Source organism: Alligator sinensis, unplaced genomic scaffold (genome assembly GCF_000455745.1).
Source record: "Alligator sinensis unplaced genomic scaffold, ASM45574v1 scaffold161_2, whole genome shotgun sequence".
Classification (NCBI taxonomy): domain Eukaryota; kingdom Metazoa; phylum Chordata; order Crocodylia; family Alligatoridae; genus Alligator; species Alligator sinensis.
In genome coordinates this window covers 99,980-114,365 of record NW_005843463.1, presented here as the reverse complement: position 1 = coordinate 114,365, position 14,386 = coordinate 99,980, and the positions used below count along the sequence as shown (strand labels likewise).

The 14,386-nt window shown below is 45.5% G+C and overlaps 2 protein-coding genes across 2 annotated transcripts in view; both read right to left on the bottom strand.

The window, feature by feature from the left end:
* The window catches only part of LOC102372945 (scavenger receptor cysteine-rich type 1 protein M130-like), a gene marked incomplete at its 3' end in the record, with an annotated part of 12,949 nt that extends 8,395 nt beyond the window's left edge, over window positions 1-4,554 (bottom strand). Inside the window, exon 1 of the mRNA XM_025195312.1 lies at window positions 4,470-4,554. Within this exon, the coding sequence (XP_025051097.1) occupies window positions 4,470-4,554 (85 nt within the window). The remainder of the gene's footprint in view (window positions 1-4,469) is intronic.
* Window positions 4,555-9,221: 4,667 nt separating this feature from the next.
* LOC112548728 (antigen WC1.1-like) lies at window positions 9,222-13,902 on the bottom strand. Its single transcript, XM_025195311.1, has 5 exons — window positions 13,878-13,902; window positions 13,406-13,534; window positions 12,086-12,181; window positions 9,883-10,035; window positions 9,222-9,334 (listed from the first exon to the last, which is right to left on the bottom strand). Exons 1-5 carry the CDS (start codon window positions 13,900-13,902, stop codon window positions 9,222-9,224), a joined length of 516 nt encoding a protein of 171 aa, XP_025051096.1.
* Between the last annotated feature and the right edge of the window lie 484 nt (window positions 13,903-14,386).

The window sequence follows — 14,386 nt, the reverse complement described above, 5'->3', positions numbered from 1 at the left end:
CTCTGATGCCTGATGTACAACAAGTTCCTCTTCTATAAAGCTCAGAGAAGTCAGGCATCCCCAATCTGTGCTGTCCAGGGGGTACTGGGAAGGACCCTGGTATTCAGTCCTCGAGCTCCTCAAGATCCACGGGCCCACTGAACCCAGGTCAGCAGCTAATTCCTGAATTAGTAGCTTCTCTTACAATGCTGCATCTCCCTTCTGATAATTTCTGGATGTGCTATCCAATTTATAACTTCTGAGCCATGCTGTGGACTCACAGCCATGCACGACGAACTCTCCTTATGACTGACCAATAGCAGTACAAGTCTTTGCATTTTTTTTATAAGCTTAATTTTAACTGCACCACTAAATACAAGGCCTTACTTCTTTCTCACTACATATAAGGCCTCACTAATCTTTGACTTTAATTAAGCTCTTACCAGCAACATACAGCTCGCAATACCTGAATAAATGACAAGAAACACCTGGTCTAATCCTCACAGAGTGTTCAACAAGCACCTTTAACATACAGACATCATTTTCAGCCATCACAGCAGGTGGTCAGGGAGTTGCAGGTGGTGGCAGCTGGTACAGTGGTGGTCTCCTCACAGAAGCAGTCTACCAATCCCCTCAAAGCTTCTGCTCTTGGAGAGGGCAGGTAAGCAGTAGGAGGGGATGATTACTCCCTCTGCATTCTCAAGCAACACATTTTCAGCAGTTCAGCAGCTCCTTGTCTGAAGTCTTTGGGATTTTTTGACTAACAGTTAAGCTAGAGACAGATCAATAGCACCTCTTATCTTGTCTGAGTCCCAAAAGACAGAGGGGCATACTGGGTAATGAGGTACACCATTAGGAATTCCCTAACATTCCAGGGAAGAGTCAAATGTACTGGTGGCCTGCTGTAGCTTGCCTGCCTTCTCCAAGAGTCAAAGTCATCAGGGATGTCATCCTTTTGGAGCAATAGTCAAGAAAAAGCTGAAGTGCTATGTCATAGAATCGTAGAGAATTAGCGTACAAGGGGACATCCACAGGTCATCTAGTCCAACCACTGCCTGAGGCAGAATCTCCCCTATCCAAACTAGTCTAGAGAAATCCATAATCTAACCCAGGGGCAGTCAAAATACAGCCCATGGGCTGGACCCAGTTTCATCCAGCCCACAGATTCCCACTATCCCTTGGAAGCCCATTCACCAGGTTCACAGTTAGAGTGGCCAAGGTCTGGAACGGGCTCCCAAGAGAGGTGGTGCTCTCCCCTACCCTGGGAGTCTTCAAGAGGAGGTTAGATAGGCATCTGGTGGGGGTCATCTGAACCCAGCCCTCTTTCCTGCCAAGGCAGGGGTTCAGACTTGATGATCTGTTGAGGTCCCGTCTGACCCTAGCATCTATGAATCTATCCATCTAACTGTACCTCACCCAGCCCTTACAGACACAAGGATGTGAGCAAGGTGCCCATATATACACACATACCTTTCCCCCCACCCCGCAAAAACCCTATTGCATTTCACTCCCAGCTCATGTGTGGAAGGGTATGGCTCAGCCAGCACACAGTTTCTGGCTGGGGCTGGTGCTGGCCCCGGAGTAGGGGACCTGATTGACTTCCCCAGCATCCCGTGCAGGTAAAGTGGGGCCATGTTAAAAGCTTGCTGAAGTCCAGTTACACTATATCCACAGCATTCCCTTCATCCACCCAAGTAGTTACTTTCCTTGCTGCTTCTGATCAGCCTTTTGGTTGACTATAGGTGCTGTAGGACTTAAGCTCCCTATGGGATGATGTCTTCACTTCTCCTTCAATTGGCCTCCCAGCCCCACTTTCTCCCTCTCCCTCCTCCTCCCTCTCCCCTTCCCCTTCTCTCTCCCTCTCTCCCTCTAGCTACATCTTCATACTAAGTTGTCCATTCTTTCTTTCTTTCTTTCTTTCTTTCTTTCTTTCTTTCTTTCTTAATTTAGCTACAGATTAGCTACTTTCAGGTCCAGAGGGAACAGAATTAACCTCAGATAGGTGTACCTGTTAATTCAGGATATTCCACTTTTCAGAGAACTGGGTATAAACATTTTAAACTCCCTATTTCTTCCTTACAAAATTTGAATTGTGTTCATCTCAACAATCTGGATTTCCAACACACACATGCATACCCTTATTAATGTTATTTAATACTTAACTAATTCGCAGGAATGGCAGACAATCTTTTCTTGCAGTGCTGATTTTCTAGCAGGGGGTTGCTGGGAGGTGTCCTGGGTATGGATGCCAAGCCCCACCCTCTCCCTGCAGCAGCCAGCTCCACATAGCATGCAGCTGCTCCAGGGGACTGATGAAGGCTACATTCCTAGCTCCTCCCACTTTCTGATCAGCCCGCCCAGTGCCACACAGAGCTGCTCCAGGGAATAGCCAGGGGATGGACTCCTAGGCCCTGATCACCCTCCAGAGCCACCAGCTTGATGCTGGGAGCTGGAACTGATAGCACAGAACTCCCCAGTCCTGGTGCAGACTGGCTCCCAGCTCCTGGGGTGAACCAGGGATCTGTGCAGCACCAGGACCAGGGACAAAAACCTCCCTTATCCCCTGCATCCTTGCTGGCTAGAGTAACCAGAGCAAACTTGCTCCTTGTCAGGGTCTCCACATATGTTACTGCACAATATCTACTGCGCAGTTAGTTTACTGCCTTTATTTAAAGTAGTAACACGGTAGTCTAATTTACTGTGCAATAAATATGTAGACAGTCATGCTTTACTGAGCAGTAGACTAATCTACTATGCAGTAAAACTTCTTGTGCAGATACACCCCCAGGGTCTTAAACTGTAAACTGGGGAATTTAAGGTGGTTATTAGAAAAAAAAATCACACTATGAGGACAGTTGAGCATTGGAAGAGACAATGTGGACAGGCTGTGGATGCTTCATCCGCAGAAATTATTAAAAATGCGATATACAAACACTTGTCTGGAATGGTTTAGACAGGGATGTTTAGGAGGGATGGCTTCGGCAGGGGTCTGGATTGGGTGACTTCCTAAGGTCCCTCCAGTCCTACTTTGCTATGATTCTATGATTGTACCTGCCTAATGTAATTCCAGTCCCACAGTGCCATGAGCTATACCAAGTGACCAGAAAGCAAAGAGCCCCAATGCTTGCAGCACTGGGAGTGCCAGAAGCCAGCAGTAGGGGCTGGGAGGGGAGCAACAGCAGCCTGGGTGTAGAGAAACCATCAGAAGCAGGGGGAAAGGGGATAGTGTTTCATTGTGGGGTGCCTGGAGGATAAACCTACTGTCTAGATGTAAGACAGAATGAAATATCAGGGTACACAATAGTATCTGCACCCTCCAGAACATTTTTGTCCCATGTGTATCTTTGTACACTAGACTTTTGAAATATTTCAACTGCACTTTTAGGCCATTTGACATTTTTTAATATTATACCTGTCAACAGCATGGTTACTTTTGGGCACTTTGAGATTATTAATTTAGATTTATAACAATGGCACGTGGGACATAATGTGCACCAATCACCAGGAACATAAGAACACAGGGCTGAGAGGGACTGCTTGGGCCACTGAGACCAGGCCCTTTGCACTGACGGGCACAATTGTCCACCAAATAACTATTCAGCCCATTCTCTCATACCATCAGCACAGGACCAAAAAACGAAAAGGAAACTACTGCATACCACAAACAGGAGAGAGAATGAAAGATCTGAATACTACCAGGGTCATATCTGTTAAGTGAAATATGGTACTTGACTGTAAAACAAGGGCCATGCCCAGTGCTAAAGAGGAGGACAAGGGGAAGATTAAAAAGACCCTATTCTTAACCTAACCTGGGAGAAAATTTCATCTTGATTCCAAATGAAAAGATTGATTTGACATGAAAGTTTCAGGAAGAATTTGGGAGCATTAGTTGCCCTGCTCAGTCCCTCATCTCTGTTTGCAGGCAAAGTCTGATAGTTCAGAGGAAGGCAACTAAAAAAAAAAAGAGAGAGAAGAAAGAAAGAAAAAGAGGTAAATACCGTATTCAGTTGAGAAAAAAAAAAATCATTTTTATTGTTGCTGGTGAACAGAACACCCCTGACCCCTGGGATTTCCAGATAGGACTCACATTCAGATACTTGACATGAAGGTTAAAGTGACACCCAGTGAATTATGAGTTGCACATTCTAATTTAATATGCTCCCCCTAAGAAAACAAGCCTCCTATTCTGGGGTTGTGGCTTCAGTATCAAAACCTGTTTTGGATGGATCTTAAACTTCCATCTAATTTTTCTTTACTCCTTTAAAATCAGTGGATATTTCTTTTTTTTTTCCATGCAAGCAATTACTATAAATATATAAACCAAACAACCCTCTCTGTTTGAACAGCTCATCATGCAGACTCCAAAACTGGGGAGACAGAGAAGTGAGAGAATAACTTCTTGTATTTTTATGTCTCTCTTTTCTCAGTGCCTTGATTCCTAGCTAAAAAGAATTCAAAATACATAAGAGAGAAATGTATACAATACTCACTGTTGGTTAGCTGAAGAACAAGTAGGACAAGAAACCAAAGCAGCTGAGTGGAGAGGTGCCCCTTCACTGGCATCATGCCCCCCATCCCTGCTGGCACTGCCCTGCATGCACCTCACTCTGCCAGGGCTTCTCTGTGTCTGACAAAGAATACAAAGCAGGGGGAGGAAATATATAGATTCACATGCTGGCATCTCTGCAGGGAGGAGCCAATAGAAACAACCTTCACCTTTTTAGACATTATCAGGGGGTTTATCTCCAATGTTTCATGGCTAAAACCTCCAATAAAATAGTAAAACACTGCCTGTGACCATATATGAGAGACAGCTCCGCTTCTGATGTCACATTCGCTACAGTCCCGGATCATCATGCAGCCTCTCTTTCTGGTTTGGGGCAGGAACATTGCATTTACAGTCATGCTTTTTCTAAACATCTCTAGAGAATATCAAATATTTAGGCAAAGAAAGGTGGAAATCATACATCCAAATTAGTTTTATCTATGTCAAAAAATAAACCCTTCATAATACTGAGTTAAAGATTAAGTTTAGAAAACTCCAACTTCTGAAAATCAGGAAATGAAATTTTAAAGTGTTTCACATTTTAAAACTGAAAATCAGGAAATATTGGTAGGTATCAGAACATACCTAATGGATCATCAAGAGCAGTTTCCACCAACTCTGAATTAGTGTATTAAAATGCAGGAGCAATTCTCTAAATCTGTGTGGGGTATCTGCACTTACCTGGAAGAGAAGTGGAGGCTGAGAGTTTAATGCTGCATAAGGGAAAGCAGAGTCTTATATGTGCTTCAGGATGAAAGGTTTATAAAAGGTAGTAAATGGCATTATAAAATGTAGTAGCTATGGTGTTCCTTCTGTGGAGCAGGTTAAGTGTTGGATCTTTGTATGGTTGGAAGCAGGTCCTATCCAGTGCAGGTCAAAGGCAGGGGGAGAATATACATCCTTTGGATTTACTTGGCTACCAGTCAAAAAAGAGAAACTTAATGCTGTATTGGCATATATCTAGACATTTTATATCCTAATTTTCACAAGTTTGGTTTGCTTTTTTTCTGAACACAGCATTCGGTATGGACATCAAATACCACCAGACAAATTAGGGGCCATGTAGGCAGATGCATATATCACACAGATCTGCAGCTCTGTTCTATAGCAGATCCTATCCTTAATAGCATCAGGATACAATGTTATTCCTAGGGGCTTCTTCCCTCTCCTAGATATTTAATAATAGTGGATTAAGATGGTGCAATGACATGTTTGCGATGAGGACAGGTGACAGGGCTGGTAAGAAAAGCCACCTCATTTTTCCATGTTTCACACTCCTGACTGGTCTATTACTTAGAAAGCGCAATAGTATTAAGTAGGTTGATGAACACCTTCTGGGACTATGTTTTCCTATCCCTCCAATCTTTTTCTCCCACAGTCCCCCAAAGAATATATCCCCCTGAGACACTGTTTGCAGGTCACCTTCTCCTTGCTTTCTCACTAAACAATTATCACCGTAGGAGCCACTGAATTCTAAATGTTTCTCTATGTTCTCAGAAATGCTGTATACCTACTTGACAGGAAATGGCTTTCTTGCATGTTACACACTTCCTTGGCCATGTAGCTCAAGCTTATATCAAACCACTTTCTCTATTACAAAACAGCCCCTACCTTTGTCTCCTTCATCTCAGCCTTCCTCAGCTTTGCATCTGCCTGGTCAAGTCAAGTCTCTCTATATTATCAACCTTCACCCCTATCCCTGACTAAATTCTCTTTCTGCCAAAACTTACAAGGATGATGTCTACCATAAGCTTGTAGTTCCTGGTTTTCAGAGATTTAACTTAGCTTACTAGCTGGGCCCAAATTTAAATTATAGCCCATATAAGCAGGTATAAGGAGCAGAAAGGAAGGTTAAACCACACTAAGCAAGCATGGGCTCCTCACCTCCAGGAACATACACACGGGTCATGGAGGAACCCAGACATGCCCAGAAGGGCAGAGATCCTGGGATCCTTAGCATTAAGTTCATATCCATCTGTAGGGTTTCTCTCTCACTGTGTTCATTATTTCTTCCCTGGAGGGACAGGGGCAATAAGCTGTGGTTAGAGTTGCTTGATTGTCACATTTTGGGGCCCGAACAAAGCCAAGGTTGGAATCCCTAAATTAAACTGAAAAAAAAAGTCAGTCTTAAGGAATGATTTTTTTTTCCCCAGAAGCTGAGTCTAAGGAAGCTCTGGATGAATTTGGGATGCTATTCTGACCTAGCTCTCTACATGGCACATCAAAGATTAAGAAGCCAAATATGTTTGTGGATATAAGACCACTTAAAAACGTAGAATGAGTATACCCCATAGACAGCCTGGTGTTTAGAGCATATCAGAGAGCTTTAGATAAATGTGAATAAAACTTAATCAACGGCCCTGATGAAATGCACGTCAGGGAAGTCATGCATGACAGCCAAGGCTCCAGAGGCCTGGAAACAAGTCTAGCATAGCATTGCAGCAGATTATGATACTGTTTGTAAAACTTCTGAGTTAAATGTGTTAATCTTATACTGAGGTTAGATCTCTCCATTTCCCTGACCAGCCAGCATGGGACAAGTGGAGAGGCAGGGTGCCAGGGAGAAGGTGCTGGAGGGTGGAACCTGCACACTGCCACTGCTGTCCACTGCCACTGCCATCCCCTGAGCATGGGACAGGGGACTGCTGTCCTCTGAGCAACAGACACAGCTCATTGCTAGAGCAGGGCAGGAGCATCCTTGGGGCTCCTCCTGCACCTGGATCAACCCAGAATAGTAGTGGGAGTCATGGAAGGGGGGAACGTCCAAACCACTGGGTCCCCTCTGGATCTGCCCCTGTCTCTGATTTAACCTGGGCATTGTGGCTCAAAGACTTTCTGCTGCAGTGCTGTGGGCTAGTATATGTTTTTATTTAAGGGTGAGATTATACTGAAACAGGGTGATAGTCAACCCTGTTTCTTGGTTCCTTTCCCTCCTCTTTGCATGTTTCCAGACAGAGCACCAGTGGGCGGCATCCTCCAGCTCCTTTAGATGCCTTTGAAGACCATTCGGTGCGGCCCAGGGGGCTCTGCTCAGAGTCTCCCTCTGGAGTACTTAATTTCACATTTTGACCCCCATGTCACTCCGTTCTTGTTTTTTCCCCTTACTTCCCCTCCACCACCACCACCACCAAAAAAAATGTATTAGTTGCATCTTTCAAACTTTGGCCCCACACAGTCAGGGCTATTAGGTAACTGGGTGGGCCTTAAGGCCCATGTCCACTGGAAGATACAAATAGACAGGAGCTTCTTCGGAGAAGTTGCCCAGCCCCTTCCCTGCCTCAGTCTCCTGCTGCTGCTGCTATTAGCTGCTTCTGCTGTTGCTTGTTCTCAGGAGCTTTTGGGGGGAAGTTAGCTGTGCCCCTTCCTGCCTTGGGCTGTTTCTGCTGCTGTTGCCACCCTCCTGTGCTGCCCATGGGCTCCTCCCCCACCATCACTGCCAGCACCTAAGGTGCCTTCCCTGTCTCAGCTGCCTCTGCAGGCCACCCTCTGCCTTCACCTTCACTTTCACCTTTACCTGAACCATGCTTTGAGTGGCTGACCTGGACAGCTGCTACCACTGCTGCTGCTGGTGACCACCTGTACCGGTGCTGCCCTCTCTCAGGAGAGGGGTGGATTTCCTGCTGCACCACATCACACTGCCCTACACTGTACCTGCACTGGATTACTTCCTTAATTGACTGCTCCTGCACTCCCTCACACCTGCATCACCACGTCTGATCCTGCGCTTTGCTTCCCTGCCTGCTGCCCGGCTGCTAAATGCCTGGCTGGAGGCCTGAGGGGCTCCTGGACTGAGTTTCCACACACAATGACCCTCCACCACTCCAGTCATCTTTTTATACCTTCCTCAGCTACCTCCACACTGTATTTTGCCCTTGTGGGGTAAGTTCTGTGGTCCACTCACCCTGTGGCTGAGTAAGCCAGATTGAGTCTCCCCGCCCTTGTGGGTGTCCCCCCCACCTTCCCCAGGCATAGCTCGCCTGGTTTCCCATGGGGCTGTAGACCAGTGAGCTTCAGCCTGCTTTCCCCTGCCCTCCACTTTCCCCACAGCCCCAGCCTGCCCCATTAGGATTCATTAGCCCCAATGTATTTTTTGGATTTTGTTTCTTTATTAGTTTCTCTCTCCCTTATGTTCGGCAATGCCATGGCAGGAGCCTTCTGGGTGGATGACAGATGCCCCCACAGCATTTCTTGCATCCCTCACTATGGCTCAGTTTCAAACCAGGCTCCCAAGAGGCTGCATGTCCCTACAATGCCAAGCCAGGAGGCAGAGGCTAACTGACCCCCTCTGGAGGTAGACATGCCTATATTTGTTACCTTGTCTGTGATGCATTTTCATTCTCACTCTATTATCATCCCCTTGTACTGACCCAATACATCAGGTTGAGAGAAATATCATTTCTGGAACAAGCTTTCAAAATGTTTTAATACGAAAATGCATTAATTTTAGGATGAAGAATTTTTTAGGAATACAAAAGCAGGAACTATTCATACAGCCTAATCAATGATAACTTAAAAATTGTCACTTAAACTAATACACTTGCAACTACATCAGCCTCTAGAAGAAGCTGGTCAGGCCACCAGCTATGCAGGGACCGTTTCTAGTGACTCTTTGGCCCAGTCAGCATTTCTGAGAGGTATCATCTAATCATACAGCACTTATGTCCTCACAAGGCATTTGTGCTAAACACAGACATTATTATATCAATGTTCCAGCAAAACCATCTTCAACATCATCATATTCTATGTCCCCAGGAGGCAGGGAAGGGTCTTTTCTGTCAGCTCCACTTCTTCGGGACTGCAGACTCCAACCTGAAAATATCAAGGGAAGCACATGATAGTGACTTAGTTCTTTACCCTCCCTTGCCATTCAGGTGAGCCACCCCAACCACCTACACCTCAGTGATTTCAAGGTCACCATGCAATACAGGCATATCCATTACTTCCCATTGCATAACTTCAGGAATGTTGAGCAAGGCCTCAAACTACTGTGGGAGTAACTTATATTTTTGAGCTTTAAAATAAATAGAATATTTTCATCCCTTTGTTATTTCTGAAACTTAGATTACGCATGCTTCATTTTTTAAGCCTTTTAAGTTTGATAACTGCAAAACTTGCTATACATTTTTAAAAGCAAAACAGAACCTTTTACATAATGATGTGACTCCACTTTCCATGGGGATTCCAGGGGCTTTCTCTTTATTCTGCCAAGGTGCAAGAACTTCTTCAGCATGATGAACTTCTTAGACATCATCATAGTCATGGCTTATTGAATCTCCAGACATGACAGAAGAATTTTTTTAAACACTAAACACTGCATGACTAGAAATTATGTAGTGAGATACACTAACTTTACTCACCTGTCTGCGAATCCCTTGTCCCATCACTTTCCTCTGGGGCTTCATTGACTTCCTCATCATTCTGGTGAAAAGCAGAACTGTGTTCTGCATCAGAAATTTCGTCAGCATCATCATAACCATCACTGGTGGCATCTCTGGGCAGTACAGAGGCCTCTGAAATACAGATGGGAATTAATAGTGATGAGGACAGACCTGACACTGAATAGAGAAATTAAGTAAAGGTCAGGGACAAAAGGCTGAGATGCCCATAAGCAACCCTGATCGGCTCTCTCCATCAATTCCATTAATTCAGCCTGGGAAGCCTGCTAGCAAATGGTCTGCTTAGACCTGCATAAATTAAGTCCACTACATTAGCCTTATTCAAGAACCCCATTATCTTTTCATCAGAGGATATCAGTATTACTGAACTGTAAGTTGTGATAAACCCATGTTCATCTTGTCCCATTTTATCTTCCTTGCATATCTTTAATTCTTCTTTCCATCAGTTTCTGAACAAAAATCTTATTTTCCATAGAGTTCTTGAGATGAGACAGCAGCTATATTTCAAGTAATAATAAGTTGTCAAACATTCCCAAACAGCATTTTTAAGCAACTTGACTCTAAGCAATCAAATAACAAAATATAATGCAGAAATAAAATGATATAGGAAGGTAGAGGATTTTGCCCCACACAGATTTTCTCCCACTCTGCAAGGTATGTAGTGCAGGGAGCTACGCAACTTGCTTGCCATTTTCCTAGGATCCCTGATTTGCTGGACATGTGATTTCCCAGGTATCCCAAGTCTCTGGAGAGCTGACCCCTGTGGGAGTTTGACAGCCTGGACATTCAGCCACCTCAGGAGTCCCAATGACTCTGGGAGCCAGGAGCCTCTAATCCATAGAAGCCCTTTCTCCAGAGCAACCCAGGAAGAGCCAGAGAGCTGTAGTTTCATTTCAGAGTTCCCAACAGAAAATGAACTTATCCAGGAAAAATCCAGATTTGTGGAAACTGCAAAGTATTCCAGCTGGCAAAGAGCTGCTGCTTGGACAATGTGCCTCTCTCCTGACTTGGAGCACACCATGTCTTTTCTGTTTCTTAGGGTGTCAAATTCTTATGGAGACACAAAGGCCAAGCAAACAGGAATTCATACCCCTTGTCACACCACAAATGCCCAAACTTTGTGGCTGTAATGAATACGGAAAGGTTTTCTGCCATTTTATTCAGTGGGCATCTGATTGTTTTATGCACAAGAGCACAGACAACCCACAACGGCCCATGCTCTTCAGCTGCCCCAGGCTAGCACCTTGGGACTTAAGAGGCTGAAACCTTCACAGCCTGGGAATTATCTTGCAGTATCAGTTCCCTCAAGGCCCCAGAGCACCTGCCTAGCTTTCTTCTCTTACAGGGTAGTCTCTGATGCACTCCTGTGTAAATGGGGAACCTCAGCTCCCTCCTTTACATGGATGTGCTCCGGGGTATCTCTGAGAGAAGCTCTGTAATCAGGGAACAAATCACCTGTTCCCCACAGGATCAGGCCCTGATCAATTCAGACCAATGGGCAACATTTATTTCACCCATTGAAGCAAATCAGCTGGTGAGGCACATATTGTCACAGCTGATCCACTTCACTTCATGATGTCTAGGGGTCTTTAAGAAGCGGCTCAGTGCCTACCTGGCTGGGGTCACTTGAGCCCAGTTTCCCTCCTCCCCAGGCAGGGGGTCGGACTTGAAGATCTACAAGGTCCCTTCGACCCTACTTCTATGATTCTACGATTCTATGAAACAACTAAATCAATGCCACACTCTGTAGAAGAAAGGATGATGGTGGAAGAAACATCAAAGGAAAGTGACCACACACAGAAGATCACTGACCACTGTAGGAAAGGAAAGGAGATAGTGAATAATCATTATTCCAATGTTCCCAAGCTATTTTCAAATTATCTGGCCCTAGAAACAGATGCTTTCCTGACCCATGCTTAGTTCCACTCCAAAACTGGAGCATGGGCAATGTGACAGAAATTGTCCCAGGAGCTGGGACTAGCAACATCTTGGTTCATGAGCACGGTGGGGTTTTCACTGACAGAAGTTCACTGGTCTCATCACAGAACCAGTGCTGGCGGCATTCAGCCCAGTGGAAAACTACACTTAATTAGGTCTAGTTCAAGATCTCAGGATGGGAAGTGAATTAGACAGTGACTCTGTGTTAGGAATGCAATGCACAGACCTGAATGAACAAATAATTCCTGCTTCTCCTTCACTGGGCTGTAGTCAATCTCTTCATACACAACCTCAGAGAAGGGCTGCATGACGTTTCTGGTCCCTGAAAGCAAAGAGTAAGCGGTTATTAGAACAGGAGGTGGGAAACATTATTAAACCTTCCAATCAGTGTGGGACTATCAGCAGGTCTGCTTCATTTTCCTGCCAGAAAATAACTCAGTCTAGACAACTAACGTGTCCCCTTTAAAAACTTCTCTTTGGAGATGTTTCCTTATCTGTTCCACCATCACAAAATCTCTCCTCTTAAAATGTCCATGTCCCTTTCATTTCATTACTGCACATTATTGCCCACACAGCAGCTTCAATAATTCCTCTCCCAACACGAAGTTTACATTTCAGGACTAACAACACCTATTTCTCTGCTTTACAATGTTGTTGTAGTTGAAGATGCATTCGTCTGAAGGCTCAGTCCTCCAGTGAATATAATGCATTATCCACTCTTGCTCAAAACTGTTCTTCACTAGGGCTGCCATTCATCCAGTTTTATAGAGGACAGCCCGGTTTTCTGCTACTCTGTCCTCTGTCCTATGGATATGAAACTGTATGCCTTTATGTCAGACTGGTGGAAGTCTGCAGAGGGAAATAGAGGACATAAAGGTATCCAGTTTCATATCAATAGGAAAGAGGACAGAGTAACAGAAAACTGGGCTGCCTTCTATAAAATTGGATGAATGGCCACCCTATTCTTCACACATCAATAGTCTCAAAATTTTCCACAGTATATCCAATTGTTCTAGGTCATTATTGCTCACATTTTTGGCTCCATTGGCCTGATGAATAACATGGCTCCACTTTGCAGGATGGAACATGCCCTGTGCCAGCCCTTTACACCAAGATCTGGCCTGGGGCTCCATGGTGCCAATGCTGGCCAGGTATGGGCAGTGGGGGAGGGAGGAGGGGCAGAGCCCAATCCTGGCGTGGTGGAGATGGTGAAGGGATCTGTGCCATACTGTCCACCTCAATTCAGGCTCCAGGGCTCCATGCTCCCCACCCCCGGGCCCCACACACTGGAATCAGACCCTGCCCCACCCTGCATGCCTGAACTAGCACTCAGAGCCACAGTCAGCAAGTCTACCCACAGGATCGTTTGGGAACCCAACGGGTTGGATGGCAGAGCACTGTGGGCTGGATCTGGCCCACAGTCTAGGGGTTGAACACTCCTTTCCAGGGACTTTTCCACTATTTCCCTCTTCCTTCTCATACTCCACAACTCTCCCTGCAACTTCAAAGGGGTACATCCATATCATTTAAACCCACTGGTACACACCTTTCTGCTGTGCTCTGGCATTTCGCACCAGCCCAGCCACAATGATTAGGACCAAGCAGAGAAGGACGCCCAGAATAATGCAGATGACAATGGGCACCATGTCTCCCCCACTGTCTGTGGCAGGTGGATCTGAAAGGAAACAAACATAGGAGCAGTAAAAACTATTCTTTGAAAGACAAATGAATCTCAAGTGAACATCCCCAGTTTTTATTCTACTGTATGTGGCCAAAAGGTCAAATACTGAGAGACAGGAGAGGAACTCACATGGTAGAGTGAGAGTCAGAAGCCCAGGCACATCAGCGAAAAGCCACTGAGCAGGAAAGCCTATTGATTGGCGTGCCCTGCAGGACACAGCCCAGGTGCCATTGCCTCATAGGTATCAGACTTTCGGTCAAGAAACTTCTTCTCTGAGAGCACATTTACAGCTCATTTCTCAGGAAAATGCAGCACTTATTGGAAGGGGGTTCTTTACCTGTTCCCTTTGGGGAAGTTGTCATTCCTGTTGCATCTGCAAAGGGAAATAGAAGAAGGGTTGGAGTCTGAGAGATGGGAGAGGTAAAGCATTATCTACCAAAGGGATGGTCCCCCTGGGTGGCTGCAGGTGGAACTGGCACATCACATATATGGTCTCCCTTCAAGCGGGCAGGGACAGTGCTGGGCCAACTGAGAAAGAAGTCCCCCAGTGTTTTCGGAGCAGTGGAGACAACAGTAATAAACTTGAACACCGGAGCCTCAGATGAGAGCAGGTGCTCCATGGGCTGAAACCTGGGCACATCTGGACCCTCCAAGGTTACACCCCTCACCATCCGTTCCTGTGGCCAAGGAATGGGGGACAGATATGTGGCCAGGGAGGCGTATCCAACACCCCTGCACAGAAAGCTCCAAGCTTTCTAACTACCCTGTCACTCACTGTTACTGCTGCCAAGGGGCTGCCAGTTCTTACTGCATAATGTATTGAAGAGAGATCCACAGTGCAAATAA

Excerpts from the sequence above, each read along its gene's own strand:
- LOC112548728 (XM_025195311.1), bottom strand. The coding sequence starts at position 13,902 with ATGACAACTTCCCCAAAGGGAACAG. Across the intron at positions 13,535-13,877 it reads AACTTCCCCAAAGGGAACAG|ATCCACCTGCCACAGACAGT; the intron begins GTAAAGAACCCC and ends GTTTCCTTTCAG. Across the intron at positions 9,335-9,882 it reads GACAAGGGATTCGCAGACAG|GTTGGAGTCTGCAGTCCCGA; the intron begins GTGAGTAAAGTT and ends TGATATTTTCAG.